The 17,973-nt window shown below is 39.6% G+C and overlaps 1 protein-coding gene across 1 annotated transcript in view; it reads right to left on the reverse strand.

The window, feature by feature from the left end:
* Positions 1-6,334: 6,334 nt before the first annotated feature.
* Positions 6,335-17,973, reverse strand: part of Pbgs (Porphobilinogen synthase) — an 83,785-nt gene continuing 72,146 nt past the window's right edge. Inside the window, exon 9 of the mRNA XM_070083068.1 lies at positions 6,335-6,813. Coding sequence (XP_069939169.1) covers positions 6,743-6,813 — 71 coding nt within the window. The 3' untranslated portion in view covers positions 6,335-6,742. The remainder of the gene's footprint in view (positions 6,814-17,973) is intronic.

Below are 17,973 nucleotides of genomic sequence, written 5' to 3' on the forward strand. Positions count from 1 at the left end.
TACTTTTGGAGCACTACTCATGTTAATGTAGATCTGTTTGGACAGTTTAAGGGTTAATACAGTGGACCCCCGCATAACGATTACCTCCAAATGCGACCAATTATGTAAGTGTATTTATGTAAGTGCGTTTGTACGTGTATGTTTGGGGGTCTGAAAGGAATAATCTACTTCACAATATTCCTTATGGGAATAAATTCAGTCAGTACTGGCACCTGAACATACTTATGGAGTGAAAAAATATCGTTAACCGGGGGTCCACTGTATATTTGGAGACAGCTTCCGGCATTTCAGAGGACAAGGAAGTTGCAGATAGTACAGGAGGAGTAGGAGGGCTAGTAAAGATCAGAGAGACTATGGAAGTTACCAAAGAGGGGGAAGATGAGAGGTTAGGGTTAACTTGGGAGGGGACAGGAGAGGAGGGAACTGTATGAGGGGGAGGATGAACCTCCACCCCGTAACAGAGTCAGTAAGAGGTAAAGTACTAGGCACAGAAACTGGAAAGGTAAAATGTTTGGGAAGGAGAAGTGAAGGAGAGGCTAAAAGAGATTTGAACTGGAGAATATTTGGACTGAAGAAGTAGAAAGGTGAAGGGAAGATGTAGTCATGGGAGGTCTTGTAGACATAGATACATTTAAATGAAAAGACGACTGAAGGACAGTTTGAGGCAACGAGGTGAGGACCTTGGAGGCTAGGGCTGCAAAAAGAGTTAGAAACAGAGGTAACTGGAAGTTATGACCACAGAGGAGAGTGTGGGAGTAGGTACCACCAAGGTTGCATGTCGATTAGTAACTTGAGAACAAGAAAAGTGTAGAAGTTTCCCTTGGAGGCAAAGATAAGAAACTGCCATTGCATAAGTGAAGCCCTCTGCCTCTTTGAGATAACACATTTCTCATTCTTTCAAGTAAACTTGGCAATGATGAGAATATTCTGGGTGAGCCTCATTACAATTAAGGCAAGAGGGAGGTAGGCTGCAGGATGTACTGGTAAGGTCAGCAGCACCACAGATGGAGCATTCTGCCATGAACCTACAATATTTCACTGGATGGCCAAAACACCGGCAATTTCTACACATTTATTTTGTAGGGAACACCTCTTGGATTTGTAAATGGTGTCCTGCAATATAAACTGAGGACGGAAGCTCACGGCAGCCAAAAGTTAAGTGAGCTACATTGCAGGAGAAGCGTCTCTGCCCGTGGGCAGGTAGTACAGAAGTGTCCACTTTGACAATAGGAAGGTCTTGCAGCTCAAGTTGCTCCAGAATGTCATTACATGTCTGGAAATCACCTCAAACAATAGTATTAGGCAGAATGACGGTACCACTACAAGAATTGAGAGAAATGTGTTTTTGGACTGTTACAGGAATAACATCTATGGAGGCAAGAAGAGAAAGATTGTGAGTCTGGCCAGCATTTCATACTGTGACAATGCATGCACCACTCTTAAGAGTATGAAATGAAATGTTTTGACCAACATGGCACGGGAGTGCCTTGCCGATACAATAGTCAAACTATAGTCATTGGGGGGTTGTCGGTTGCAGAGCAAAACGCTTAATCCATTGTGTACTTTGAAATGTAGTGTGCAAGGGGAGCATGTATTGTGCTGGCCTTTTCTGGGAAAAGTGAGAGGTAATCGTAGCAGAGTCATCCGTTAATGACCGTGGTCGTTTTGGTGTGGGACCAGAAGAGGTCTGTCCTGAGATGGATGGGTGATCTGAAAATCGTTGCAGAAGCCTGAAGCACAGTCAAAGACATGTGGAGGCCAGGTGTATTAAAGGAGTCAGGCAGAGCCTCGGCACGAGGAGCGTGCGACACAATGTCACCCACAGAAGGTACCAGGGCATTAGATAGGTCCAAAGAATGGTCCAATAATGAAGCAGGGTCATAAGAGGGTGCTGCAGCAGAGAGAGGCCTGGGAGGAGCAGTTTCATGGAACTGGGACTCCATGGTTATGTCACTTTTTTCTTTTTCCCAAAAAAAGAAAAAAGAAAACAGTAAAAAAATGGGGGGAAGGATGTGGAGGGGTAGTTCCTAGGAGGAAAGAAAGGGCCATAAATCCCCCTCTGTGCCCAAGAACAGATGCAGTATAGAACCCATGCTATACCCTACCATTCATGCGAGTAAACCAACAATCCAAGATAATAACCTTACATCTACCGAGCCACCTTGGTGGACAAAAGGAGGGCGGTCAGATATCCGCCACGAGGCATACCTCCTTCGGCTACCACCTCCCAGAATCTGACAGGTAGCCTCCAGAGATACACCTGTCACCTGAAAGACACCTGAAGCCTCCCTCCAACAGACAGGAGAGGGATTGGGACATCCCCAGATGATCCAGCTTCCATGGCAAACTACACTGCCCCCCAAGGACCTCAACAGAATGGGATGGACCATGGTACCCTTTCCCCTAGCTAGGAACCAGAATGTCTGAGAGGAGGACCCCAAAGGCTGAAAACAGGAAAGGGAGAGGAGAAGGATGGAAAAAGGAGGAAGAATGAGAAAGGAGGGATAGAGAGGAGGGATAGGGAAGGGGGGATTGGGGGGTAATTAGGTTCAGTCTGAGGAAGATCAAAAAGTCCAATTCCTCAGATCAAAAGCCTCTTCAGCACACCAAGGAGCCCCCCTTGAAGAGGTGAAGAGGAGTATCATGTTGTAATCTGTGGTGCAACTCTTGAACCTAGTTAACAGTGACACTATGAGAGCTGATAGTGTGTCAGCTAAACCTGAGAATATTGGCTTACTCACACCATTGTTGGGGAAATGTTTCAAATATTATGCTTGACTCAATATTTCTGAGCACAGATAATTTCTTTCACCAAGACTTATGGCTGTTTTGTGTAATATTTTCAACAAAAACAGATAACTTGGCAATAACATTCTTTTTACTTCCATCAAATGATGGTAGGTGTGTGTTATCTAAGCCATGTTTTGCAGCAGTTTTTTGTCATTCACAGATACGATTAAACATTAAATGCTATTACGTGAGGTAGGTACACTGTGAATGAGCTTGTGCTTTGGTAATTAAGTGTGTTCTTCAAGAGCCTTTGGATTACTGCAAGCTAAAGTGACAGAAATGGCTCACAATGATGTCTTGTATTACTCTCTGCTTATCTGGCAAATCTTAGATCTGCCAGATGAGCACTGGCTGCCAAAGTTATTCAGTTGATGTGTGCCTCCAGTGATATGCCTGGCATTGTGCTCATCCCTAAATCAGTGTCAGTTAAGAAATCAATGAGGGAATGATTTTATTTTAATCTGTCAGTAGTGTTACTATGTACTTGTGTAGTATACTTAGATAATCCCAGCTACTTTATAGATAGGCTTCCTTACTAGCTATGATGTCACGAAACACATCACATGTGAGCCGTAGGCCAGTGTTCCCTCTCAGTTCAATGCTAGGCTTAGACTCGGCAGGCAGGCCTGGGTTTTCTCCTCAAAACTCTCAATTATAAGCCTCCAAGACATCCAAAGTGTGTATTTCTTACTCCAATATCTCCTCTCGAACCTCCACGACAAATCAGTAGGAAGCACTAAACCTGTAGGGGTCCTATAGCACCTGGTGAGCAGGGGGTATTCAGGTTCGATTTATGAAAAAGGACAGGCCCAGTTCCTTCAATCAAGAGCCCCCTCACCAGCATTTATGACAGCAGTCTATCAGCCTTGGCATAACCAGAGTTTTGGTTAAGACCACTTAATGACAGTTTCATTATTGGCCCAAAATATTTTTAATCCTTATCAAAATTCAAATTCTGGTACAACCAAGAAAGACTAGAAGTGGCCTTTTTATTATAACTTTATAATACTTCATAATATCTCTACAGTATATTTTAAACTGAGCTTGACTGTATGTCATTGAATTTAACTAGTCTAAATGGAAAGTATCTGGCATACAAGCAGTATCAATAAGAGACAATCAACAAACCCTGAGACTAGACTTCTTACAACCAGAAACTATTTAGAGTATTTTTCAAATTAAATTTTTGATAAAACACTTATGCTGTACATTATATTCATTGTCTAAAAAAATAAGTAATCTTTTAAAATATAAAATTTTTTTTACACAAAACTGAAACATGGATAGTATATTTGACACGCTGTTTTTTATCTAGATATCACAGTCAGCTAAATTGTCACTTGATCTGTTTATTATATTAAAAATATCTTCACACAACATTCATTCTGAGCACATACAATCTCTCACTCTCTCAAGTCAACAACAGCCTTACCAGAAATCAATCTCAATCCCTAATTATTTTATATAACATACTGATAATTTTTTTTTACATGTTAGCCATTTTCCACCGAGCCTAGGTGACCCGATAACAATTATCATCTATAAACATAAATATCTTGTACATTCATTGATGTATAATTTTAAATAAAATTGTATAGTGTGTTTTCCTTCTAACTCCAAACAATTTTAACTCATATGCTGATAAAGGAAAGTGACATAGTACAAGATATTTACCATCTTGCAAACTAACATGCCAGATGATCATGCATTTCTCCTCATTGCACTGCAAGGTAACCATATAAGCTCATGAGTCACCAAAACCACAGGAAGCTCAGAATAATTTTTTCCAGTGTTACAATATAAAGTTTAGAAGTATGAAATGCTACTGTCTACGGAGGGTTTGATGACCCACTAATAAGAATAACCTGTTGGTATAACCTCTCTAGCAGAAGTACTAGACTATTCAATCATATGTTGCCTAATATGTTATCAATCTGCTTTCTACTATACACCTATGCTTCCTCTTGCTCTATCACAGTGCAGATCTTTAGCTTATATTCTGGGGAAAACAGACTGGTTAAAAACAGCAAGCAAGGGGATTTGGTGGACACCATAATTCAAGAAACCTTCCCACAGAAAGATTTTTTTTTCATATTTCAAAACTCTATAAACTGCATTTAGGTTCCATGTGCCACTACTGCAAATGAAATTCAACCAAAAATCCAAAATCATGGAGGTAGCAGCAGAAGACCTTAAGGAAGAAGCTGAAAGTGCAGAGCAATAAGAGAATAAATTCTCAACATGTGACATTAGGTTACTTATATAAATAAACTGCTAGATAGATACATTCGTGTGGAATGTAGAGGATCTATATAAGTCCTGGGCAAAGAAATGTATGCAAACATAAATAGCAGATATATCACATGCAACTTCTTATAATGTGACTTTTCTCATGTGACAGATATCCAGTATTTGCCAATGAGAACTACCAAAATCAGGATTTATTGATTTACTGAATGATTCTCTTCGTAAGTTATTTCTTATCTTAGCACTAGCATGAGCCATAACATATACATAATTAAAATGCTATGTCAAAGCATTTGTCATGTTTAGCTACTAGTTTATGACTTAGGTCTGGCCAGGTCCAATGCCCATAGGCCACATGTGAAGCTTTGTTTTTCATCCTATGATATTACTAACCCATCAAAGAGTAAATGAATATAATCATCCTTAATAAATGTATGATAATTAAAGTGTGTCAAGAACTCAGACCGTAGTTAACAATAAAGATTCCCTGGTGAAAAACTGGGGTGGTAAATCACCAGAGGATCTAGCAATAAAACATGAGTCTAGTATGTATCTCAGTTGGTCACATATTGATGGCCCAAGAAAATGACATTAGAAAATAGATGGAGTAGTGAACTGGAATGGAGGGAGAAGGCTGATGCACTCATAATATTCATGCACTCCATGATGAGTGCCAGATAAATGCAAGTTACCAACTACCCATATACTTCTCTACTGTCATAGGTATTCAGTTGTAGTGTAAGAAGATCGCATGAACGGGTAGGTTTGGTGAATGTTAATCAATAACTGCTGAAACTTCTGTACTGGAAGTAATATTAGAATTTTGAAGGGGGGCTAATGCATATTTGTCTATAACTACAATCCCATTTAACATTGACCTGAATCACATTGTCCCATGATATGCTGGAACTTGGCATAGGTGACTGCCTCTATTCCAGCTTGTGGCTGGGTAGGTGGCAGCAAGTGAGAACTATTACTAGGCACTGATACTGTCAGACAGCTATCATCCATGAGTTGAAAAGAAGTGAATGACTGAAATAGAAGAATAATGCAAAGCAATGAGGGTATGACTAGCCCTCTACTGAATAACTATGTCAGTTAGCAGCATCTTAAACAATGAAATGTCAGCAGCACTTATGCCAATGCTGGGAGAGTAAGTCCCCAATTAAATTCACTGTAGAATCAGCTAAACACACTGAACAAGTCATCCTATTTGTACAAGATCTATGTGCCAAGCAAGAATAATTCTGATCACTGTCCACCAGGATGGAGAAGCAAGCTAAATGGTGCTAGAGGCCTCTGAGAGTCAAAAAAAAGGGAACATAGGTATGCTGGAGTGTAAACAAATGATTTACAGAATGAAAATTGATCTGAGAGTCTATTACTGGCATTACAGAAGCTATAAGAACAGGTTGTCAGTCCTAATAATGATCCATGGAACTCCCCACACAAAGAAAATGAACCACCACCTTATTGCTGAATAGTCAACTTTGACAACATTTAAACCCTGAACCATTTAATGAAGTATACCTCCAGCTTTCCTTGTTTTAGCATTACCAGTGTTAATTTATCCAGAAAAAATCCTAAAATATATGAAAGGAGTGTAACAGTACTGTAATTTTATAATACAAGGAACACTTGAGCATTTTACATGTACTGTTCAGGCATAAACCAATAAAAATTTCATCAATCACTAGAAATAAATTTAAGATTTGTTCTCCTCTTTGATCCATTCCAGTATGGCCGGTGTAAAATATGAGATGATCACATCCGCTCCTGTGTAAAGAAAAATGTGGCTTAAAAGAGTGGAAATATCTTTAATTCAGTGTCTCTAATCCAATTCAATATGATGCCCCTGTGATTCAGTAAAGCACCATATTGTATTTAGAAGCATATAATGAAACTTCATTAAAGTAACATAAATTCTTGCTTTTATCTGTGTATGATAATCTAAGAAAAAAATTTCAGCTTTATTTATCACAGTAGAATTAAAGAGTCAAAGAATTTGAGAATTAGCTTTTTGAGTGTCAAGACCCTCTGCTTGGAAACTTGCTCATAATGCCATTTAAAAAAAAATCTTATGAAATGATAGAGAATCTTTTTCCTTTTATTCTATCGACTGACTACAAGAAACCGCTCATTTACCTATTTCAACTACCAAATAAAGTGATCTGAAATTACTAAATTGGCCAATTTCACCCAAAATTCCAAAAGTCCTATTTCCAAATAGGGGCCAGAATAAACAAAGAAGACATTCCTGACACTAAAATAGCATTTCTCTGTTCACTAGTCATGTCTCTAAGCTCCTCTTATATTATGCTTGCTTTTCAATTTGAATTTTTATTCACAAAAAAATAGATGATTTACTTTTATTCAAACTACTGCATAACTGTAATAATTGTATAAATAATATCAACACAATGATGAATGCATATTAGATTCACCAGTTGATGTGTACGGGACGTGTGATGTGATTTGTTCGCTCTTGAAAATCCTCAAAAATCTAATTCTTCTGCTATTTTGAGCTAAATTTCAAGCTACTTTTATTAGGCAAACCATTCAAAATCACCTCTATTTCTGTAATATATCTTCCATTCTATCAAATGAGACCAAGAAAACGAGAATACAACCATCAATACAATATGAAAATACAGTGGAACCCCGAGTTTCAGCTGTAATCTGTTCCAGGAGTTAGGCCTAAACTCGAAATGGCTGAAAATCGAAGCACTATTGTAAGCACAATTAATCTGTTCCAGACCCACAAAAATATTAAAAAAAAAAATACATTTTTTAAAGAATAACTATAGTTTAACATACATATAGTACTTAAAACATACATATAGTATTAAATGAATAATACAATACATAAATAAACATTTAAATGAACATTTAAAATCACATTTACATACCTTTATTGAAGACTCTTGTTGGCATTTGGAAGATAAGGAGGAGAGAGGGAGGACTTATTACTACCTCCACCACTGCCTGCACCACTGCCTCAACCACTGCCTTAACCACTGCCTCCACCACTGCCTCAACCACTACCTCCACCACTGCCTGCACCACTGCCTCAACCACTGCCTCACTGCCACTATAAAGTTTCTTTGGGCCCATGGTGGCTTATTTCACAGTCACAATCAATAAACAAGCACTAAACACAATGAATTTATTGTGAAATGTTCAGATGAGCGTGCAGGGTAATGTTCACTGGCTCACGACGCCTGCGTGGGGAGGCACGCAGGTGTGGGCAGGCGAACAGGTCTGGTATGCCGGCTGAAACATGGAGCAATGGCCAAAACTTGGGACAAAATTTAGCCGAAAAAAGCGGTCGAAACCTGAAGCGGCTGTTACACAGGGCAGCCGAAACTTGGGGTTCCACTGTACACTGCAAAGTCACTGTTTTAAATCAAAAACATGGTTGCAGTTTTTTCTAGTATGCACTGCTTGCTACAGGATTTTTTTATACTGTGTGCGCTTGTTCAACCTCTGGACAAAGACCTACTTACACTAGCGAATGGTTCCACTGTGATCCCACCACCTCCTGCTTCGACTCACTTGACTGCAGTATATAAGCCACCTCTCTGGCCCTATGCTGTACTTCCTACAAGAGTGACGGACTGAACACATCGATTTCAGGCTGATGGACTGATTACCTCAAACTCCTCTCCGTTCCTTCCTGCTTTGTACTGGACTGATGAAGCCACTGTGTGGCGAAACGTTTCTTCAATAAAGATTCCAGTATGTTGCATAAGTGTCTCAATTTTTCACACATGCATGTACAAGCATATATATACACACCCCTCTGGGTTTTCTTCAATTTTCTTACTAGTTCTTATTCTTATTTATTTCCTTTTATCTCCATGAGGAAGTGGAGCAGAATTCTTCCTCCATGAGCCGTGCATGTCGTAAGAGGCGATTAACAAGCTGGGAGCAAGGGGATAGTAACCCCTTCTCCTGTATACAGTACTAAAGTTAAAAAGAGAAACTTTTTTCTCTTTAGGCCACCCTGCCTCAGTGGGATATGGTCAGTTTATTGAAAGAGGTTTACTGAGTATACCAGGTAAAGTGTACGGTAGGGTAATTATTGAAAGAATTAGAGGTAAGACAGAGAGCAGAATTGCAGATGAACAAGGAGGCTTTAGAATGGGTAGGGAATGTATAGGTCAAGTATCTACATTGAAGCATATACAGTATATGAACAGTATTTAGATAAAGGAAGGGAAGTTTTCACTGCATTTATGGATTTAGAAAAGGTATACGATAAGGTGGTTAGGGGAGCAATGTGGCAGATGTTGCAAGTATATGGAAGAGGTAATAAGTGTGTATGCACCTGGAGAAGAGAGGAATGCAGAGGAGAGAGAGAGATTTTGGGAGATGTTAAGTGAATGTATAGGAGCCTTTGAACCAAGTGAGAGAGTAATTGTGGTAGGGGACCTGAATGCTAAAGTAGGAGAAACTTTTAGAGAGGGTGTGGTAGGTAAGTTTGGGGTGCCAGGTGTAAATGATAATGGGAGCCCTTTGATTGAACTTTGTATAGAAAGGGGTTTAGTTATAGGTAATACATATTTTAAGAAAAAGAGGATAAATAAGTATACAAGATATGATGTAGGGCGAAATGACAGTAGTTTGTTGGATTATGTATTGGTAGATAAAAGACTGTTGAGTAGACTTCAGGATGTACATGTTTATAGAGGGGCCACAGATATATCAGATCACTTTCTAGTTGTAGCTACACTGAGAGTAAAAGGTAGATGGGATACAAGGAGAATAGAAGCATCAGGGAAGAGAGAGGTGAAGGTTTATAAACTAAAAGAGGAGGCAGTTAGGGTAAGATATAAACAGCTATTGGAGGATAGATGGGCTAATGAGAGCATAGGCAATGGGGTCGAAGAGGTATGGGGTAGGTTTAAAAATGTAGTGTTAGAGTGTTCAGCAGAAGTTTGTGGTTACAGGAAAGTGGGTGCGGGAGGGAAGAGGAGCGATTGGTGGAATGATGATGTAAAGAGAGTAGTAAGGGAGAAAAAGTTAGCATATGAGAAGTTTTTACAAAGTAGAAGTGATGCAAGGAGGGAAGAGTATATGGAGAAAAAGAGAGAGGTTAAAAGAGTGGTGAAGCAATGTAAAAAGAGAGCAAATGAGAGAGTGGGTGAGATGTTATCAACAAATTTTGTTGAAAATAAGAAAAAGTTTTGGAGTGAGATTAACAAGTTAAGAAAGCCTAGAGAACAAATGGATTTGTCAGTTAAAAATAGGAGAGGAGAGTTATTAAATGGAGAGTTAGAGGTATTGGGAAGATGGAGGGAATATTTTGAGGAATTGTTAAATGTTGATGAAGATAGGGAAGCTGTGATTTCGTGTATAGGGCAAGGAGGAATAACATCTTGTAGGAGTGAGGAAGAGCCAGTTGTGAGTGTGGGGGAAGTTCGTGAGGCAGTAGGTAAAATGAAAGAGGGTAAGGCAGCCGGGATTGATGGGATAAAGATAGAAATGTTAAAAGCAGGTGGGGATATAGTTTTGGAGTGGTTGGTGCAATTATTTAATAAATGTATGGAAGAGGGTAAGGTACCTAGGGATTGGCAGAGAGCATGCATAGTTCCTTTGTATAAAGGCAAAGGGGATAAAAGAGAGTGCAAAAATTATAGGGGGATAAGTCTGCTGAGTATACCTGGTAAAGTGTATGGTAGAGTTATTTTTATTTTTTTTATTATCACACTGGCCGATTCCCACCAAGGCAGGGTGGCCCGAAAAAGAAAAACTTTCACCATCATTCACTCCATCACTGTCTTGCCAGAAGGGTGCTTTACACTACAGTTTTTAAACTGCAACATTAACACCCCTCCTTCAGAGTGCAGGCACTGTACTTCCCATCTCCAGGACTCAAGTCCGGCCTGCCGGTTTCCCTGAATCCCTTCATAAATGTTACTTTGCTCACACTCCAACAGCACGTCAAGTATTAAAAACCATTTGTCTCCATTCACTCCTATCAAACACGCTCATGCATGCCTGCTGGAAGTCCAAGCCCCTCGCACACAAAACCTCCTTTACCCCCTCCCTCCAACCTTTCCTAGGCCGACCCCTACCCCGCCTTTCTTCCACTACAGAAAGAATTAAGAGTAAGACGGAGAATAGGATAGCAGATGAACAAGGAGGCTTTAGGAAAGGTAGGGGGTGTGTGGACCAGGTGTTTACAGTGAAACATATAAGTGAACAGTATTTAGATAAGGCTAAAGAGGTCTTTGTGGCATTTATGGATTTGGAAAAGGCGTATGACAGGGTGGATAGGGGGGCAATGTGGCAGATGTTGCAAGTGTATGGTGTAGGAGGTAGGTTACTGAAAGCAGTGAAGAGTTTTTACGAGGATAGTGAGGCTCAAGTTAGAGTATGTAGGAAAGAGGGAAATTATTTCCCAGTAAAAGTAGGCCTTAGACAAGGATGTGTGATGTCACCGTGGTTGTTTAATATATTTATAGATGGGGTTGTAAGAGAAGTAAATGCGAGGGTCTTGACAAGAGGCGTGGAGTTAAAAGATAAAGAATCACACACAAAATGGGAGTTGTCACAGCTGCTCTTTGCTGATGACACTGTGCTCTTGGGAGATTCTGAAGAGAAGTTGCAGAGATTGGTGGATGAATTTGGTAGGGTGTGCAAAAGAAGAAAATTAAAGGTGAATACAGGAAAGAGTAAGGTTATGAGGATAACAAAAAGATTAGGTGATGAAAGATTGAATATCAGATTGGAGGGAGAGAGTATGGAGGAGGTGAATGTATTCAGATATTTGGGAGTGGACGTGTCAGCGGATGGGTCTATGAAAGATGAGGTGAATCATAGAATTGATGAGGGAAAAAGAGTGAGTGGTGCACTTAGGAGTCTGTGGAGACAAAGAACTTTGTCCTTGGAGACAAAGAGGGGAATGTATGAGAGTATAGTTTTACCAACGCTCTTATATGGGTGTGAAGCATGGGTGATGAATGTTGCAGCGAGGAGAAGGCTGGAGGCAGTGGAGATGTCATGTCTGAGGGCAATGTGTGGTGTGAATATAATGCAGAGAATTCGTAGTTTGGAAGTTAGGAGGAGGTGCGGGATTACCAAAACTGTTGTCCAGAGGGCTGAGGAAGGGTTGTTGAGGTGGTTCGAACATGTAGAGAGAATGGAGCGAAACAGAATGACTTCAAGAGTGTATCAGTCTGTAGTGGAAGGAAGGCGGGGTAGGGGTCGGCCTAGGAAAGGTTGGAGAGAGGGGGTAAAGGAGGTTTTGTGTGCGAGGGGCTTGGACTTCCAGCAGGTATGCATGAGCGTGTTTGATAGGAGTGAATGGAGACAAATGGTTTTTAATACTTGACGTGCTGTTGGAGTGTGAGCAAGGTAACATTTATGAAGGGATTCAGGGAAACCGGCAGGCCGGACTTGAGTCCTGGAGATGGGAAGTACAGTGCCTGCACTCTGAAGGAGGGGTGTTAATGTTGCAGTTTAAAAACTGTAGTGTAAAGCACCCTTCTGGCAAGACAGTGATGGAGTGAATGATGGTGAAAGTTTTTCTTTTTCGGGCCACCCTGCCTTGGTGGGAATCGGCCAGTGTGATAATAAAAAATAAAAATAAGTTACTAAATGTTGTCAAGAGATTTTATGAGGATAGTGAGGCTCTGGTTATGATGTGAAGGAGAGAGGAAGATTACTTCCCAGTAAAAGAAGGTCTTAGACAAGTATGTGTAATGTCACCATGGTTTAACAAATTTATAGATTGGGTTGTAAAAGCAGTAAATGCTAGGGTGTTGGGGAGAGGGGTGGGATTAAATTATGGGGAATCAAACACAAAATGGGAGTTGACACAGTTACTTTTTGTTGATGATACTGTGCTTTTGGGAGATTCTAAAGAAAAGTTGCAAAGGTTAGTGGACGAGTTTGGGAGAGTGTGTAAAGGAAGAAAGTTGAAAGTGAATTTAGATAAGAGTAAGGTGATGAGGGTATCAAACAAGATAGGTAAAGAAAAACTGTATATCACAATGAAGGGAGGGAGTATGGAAGAAGTGAATGTGTTCAGATGTTTGGGAGTAGATATGTCAGCAGATGGGTTTATGAAGGATGAGGTTAACCATAGGTGAGTGGTGCACCTAGGTGTCTATGGAGACAAAAAAAAAATTATCCATTGGAGGCAAAGAAGGGAATGTACAAAAGTATAGTGGTACCAACACTCTTACATGGGTGTGAAGCATGGGTTGTGAATGCTGCAGCTAGGAGAAGGCTGAAGGCAGTGAAGATGTTGTGTCTAAGGGTAATGTTTGGTGTAAATGTTGTGCAGAGAATTCGCAGTGTGGAGTTACTAAAAGTATTATTCAGAGGACTGAAGAGGGGTTGTTGAGGCAGTCTGGTCATTAGAAAGGATGGAGCACAATAGAATGACTTGGAGAGTATATAAATCTGTAGTGGAGGGGAGGAGTGATAAAAATAAAGGATAGAGGGAGGGGGGTAAAAGAGGTTTTGTGTGTAAGGTGCTTGGATATGCAGCAGGCATGTGTGTGTGTGTGTTAGATAGGAGTGAATGGAGATGAATGGCTTTTGGGACCTGACGAACTGATGGAGTGTGAGCAGGGTAATATTTTATGAAGGGATTCAGGGAAACCAGTTAACAAGACTTGAGTCCTAAAGGTGAAAAGTACAATGCTGACACTTTAACCCTTTCAGGGTCCGTGCCATAGTTCTATGGTTTTGAGTTGAGGGTCTAAACCGTAGATCTACGCCATGAGCTCAGTCACCCTGACAAGCTAAGTGGTAAATTTGGGCATACATATGAGAAAATACATCTATGTGGTATGTGTGTACCACATAAAACAAATCCTGCAGGACACAGTGAATAATGAGAGAAAAAAAACTGAGACCGTAATTTTCGATTAAAACAGCGACTTTGCAGTGGTTTTTGTATGTTTTTCATAGTTGTATTTGCAATTTCTTGGTCTCATTTGATAGAATGGAAGACATATTACAGAAGTAGAGATGGAAATGGCTTGAAACTGAGCTCAAAGTAGAGGAAATGTTAAATTTTTCCCGATGTTCAAGAGTAAACAAATGACCTCGCACATCTAAGACACGCCAGCTGGTGGGTCTAATATACGTTCACAAATGTTTACCTGGAGAGAGTTCCGGGGGTCAACGCCCCCGCGGCCCGGTCTGTGACCAGGCCTCATGGTGGATCAGGGCCTGATCAACCTGGCTGTTACCCCTGGCTGCACGCAACCCAACATACGAACCACAGCCCAGCTGGTCAGGTGATATTATTTATACAATTACAGTGGACCCTCAACTAGCGCTATTAATCCGTTCCTGAGAGCTCATCGTTAGTCAAAATAATCGTTAGTCAAGTTAATTTTCCCCATAAGAAATAATGGAAATCAAATTAATCCGTGCAAGACACCCAAAAGTATTGAAAAAAAAAATTTTACAACATGAAATATTAATTTTAGTACACACAAACTGAAGAAGACATGCACAGTTACATGACACTTACCTTTATTGAAGATCTGGTGATGATTGATGGGATGGGAAGAGGGGAGTGGGGAATCCCCTTCCATTAGGACTTGAGGTGGCAAGTCCTTTTTCGGGGTTACTTCCCTTCTTCTTTTAATGCCACTAGGACTAGCTTGAGAGTCACTGGACCTCTGTCGCACAACATATCTGCCCATAGAGGCCTGTACCTCCCGTTCCTTTATGACATTCCTAAAGTATTTCACAACATTGTCAGTGTCACCATTAAACACTTGTTCAGATTTCAGTCCTTCACTGTCGATGTACTCCTTGAATTCCTGCACATATTTTTCAGCTGCTTTTTGGTCCAAACTGGCAGCCTCACCATGCCTTATCACACTATGTATGCCACTACGATTCTTAAATCTCTCAAACCAACCTTTGCTGGCCTTAAATTCACTCACATCACCACTAGTTGCTGGCATTTTTCTAATTAAATCGTCATGCAACTTCCTAGCCTTTTCACATATGATTGCTTGAGATCATATGTGCTATCTGTTTTTCGTTTATCCATACCAATAACAGTCTCTCAACATCTTCTATCACTTGCGATCTCAGTTTCGAAAACATAGTTGCACCTTTGGCAAGAACAGCTTCCTTGATTGCCGTTTTCTTGCCCACAATAGTAGCGATGGTTGATTGGGGTTTTGTGTACAGCCTGGCCAGCTCGGAGACATGCACTCCACTTTCATACTTAGCAATGATCTCTTTCTTCATATCCATAGTAATTCTCACCCTTTTTGCTGTAGGGTTGGCACTAGAAGTTTTCTTGGGGCCCATGGTGACTTATTTTGCAGGTGCAATCACTAAAAAGGCTGTGATAATATGAAATGTTCCGATTGTATGCTTGGAAGTGACCGCGGTGGCTGGCTGGCTTGTAAACACTGGCCGGAAGTGGACGCGTCTCAGACAGAACGAATAGTGTTGGTCGAGTTTTTTAGCGCTAATCGAGGCAAAATTTTTGTGATAAAATGTATTGCTAGTCAGATTTATCGTTAATTGATGCCATCGCTGGTCAAGGGTCCACTGTATTACAATACTGCATAACAGTAAATCTTCTCTTTTTTGGTTTTAATAAAAATTCATTATGTGAATAAAAAATCAAAATGGAATTCATTTGTAAAGCCTGAAAATGTAACTAATAAACAGAGAAAATGTTAGTTTAGTACCAGGAATGCCTGCATTGTTTATTCTGGACCCAATTTTGAAATTGGAATAGTATTTTGAATTTTTCATTAAATTGGCCAAATTATCAATTTCTGATCAGTTTATTTTGTAGTTGAAACAGTTGACTTGGCAATTTCTTGTGCTCAATTGATAGAATAGAAGTAATACTAGTGAAATAGCTAAGACTTTGGTTGACTGGAATAATGTAATTGGCCTAAAATAGGAGCCAAAGTCGGCAAAATCGCTGATACACAAATATCGCTAACATATCAAAATTCGCTAGAGCATAATTTCATCAATTTTCCATCAAATTTCGTACTTTTTGTTTTATTACCTTCAGAAAAAGATTCTCTACCATTTCATAAGAAAAAAATAACAAAATTTTTACACTTTGAAATTTGGCCTCTGGACCCTGAAAGGGTTAAACCTTTCAGGGTCCGTGATGTAGTTCCATGGCTTTGAAGCCAATGTCATTGCCATAGTTCTACGCCATGAGCTCAGCCTAATCAGATAAGCTGTGAGTGGTAAATTTGATCCTAGATATGAGAGACTGGGTCTATGTGGTAAGTGTGCACCATATAAAAAAAATCCTGCAACATGAAGTGTATAACGAGAAAAAACTGAGACTGTGTTTTTGGTTTAAAAGAGCGAATTTACAGTGTATTTTCATTGTATTCACAATTTCCTGGTCTCAAATTTGATAGAATGGAAGATATATTACAGAAGTAGAGATGATTTTGATTGGTTTTAAAAGTTAAAATAGCACGAAATTGAGCTCAAAGTATTGGAAATGTTCGATTTTTACCAATGTTCAAGACAAAAACAAATCACATCACACGTCCAATACACCTCAACTGGTGGGTCCAATATGCATTCTCTAATGCACTGATATTATTTATATAATTATTATTGTAATTGGCGTAAAGCAGGTGTCAAAATGGGCAAAATAGCCGAGGCATAAATATTGCTGACAACAAAATTCGTGATAGCATAATTTCATCAGTTTTCCATCAAATTTTATACTTTTTGTTTTATTACCTTCAGAAAATAAAGATTCTCTATCATTTCACAAGAAAAAATATTTTTTTTTTTTAAAGTTGTTGGACCCTGTGGACAAGTTTCAGATCAAGGGTCTGGACCCTGAAAGGGTTAACCCTTTCAGGGTTTCTGACGTACTAGTACGTCTTATGCACCAGGGTTATTGACCTACTAGTATGCCTAAATTCTAGCATCTTCAAATCTAGAGAGAGAAAACTGGTAGGCCTACATATGAAAGAATGGGTCTATGTGGTCAGTGTGCATAGTACAAAAAAATCCTGCAGCACACAGTGAGTAATGAGAAAAAAAAACAGTGACTTTGCACTGTATTTTCGTATGGTATTTATTGTTGTATTCTAGTTTTCCTGGTCTCATTTTATAGAATTGAAGACATATTACAGAAATTGAGATGATTTTGATTGGTTTCACAATGAAAAGTACCTTGAAATTGAGCTCAAAGTAGCAGAAATGTTCGATTTTTGCCAAAGTTCAGAAGTAAACAAATCATGCCACCCGTCCAATACACGTCACCTGGTGAGTCTAATATTCTTTCACAAGTGCTCTGATATTATTTATACCATTTCTACACTAATGCAGTAGTCTGCATAACAGTAAATCTTCTATTTTTTAAGAGAATAAAAATTCAAAGTGGAAAGCAAAAGAAATGTAAGAGAGGCCTGAGGATGTGACTAATGAACAGAGGAAATGTTATTTTAGTGCCAGGAATGTGTCTCTTGTTTATTTTGGACCCTATTTGGAAACTGGCATCTTTTGAAATTTGTGTGAAATTGGCAAAAGTGCAAATTTCTGACCGCTTTATTGGATAGTTGAGATCAGTAAATGGGTGGTTTCTTGTACTCATTCGATAGAAAAAATGGAGTTCTAGTGAAATAGTTATGATTTTTGTTGACTAGTACACTGGAATTGGCCGAAAATAGGGCTCAAAGTGGGTGAAATCGCCGATGCGTAAACATCGCCGAGACTGCTAAGTTCGTGAGAGCATGATTCCGTAAGTTTTCCATCAAATTTCATACTTTTGGTGTCATTATGATCGGGAAAAGATTCTCTTTCATTTCATGAGAATTTTTTTTTTTTTTTTTTCAAAAAATTTTCAACCCTGAGAACAAGTTTAGGAGAGGGCCTCTCAACCCTGAAAGGGTTTAAGGAGGGGTTTAGGATATTGGATGTTTGGATTGAGACCTAAACTGTCGTATC

Source organism: Cherax quadricarinatus, chromosome 8 (genome assembly GCF_038502225.1).
Source record: "Cherax quadricarinatus isolate ZL_2023a chromosome 8, ASM3850222v1, whole genome shotgun sequence".
Lineage (NCBI taxonomy): Eukaryota > Metazoa > Arthropoda > Malacostraca > Decapoda > Parastacidae > Cherax > Cherax quadricarinatus.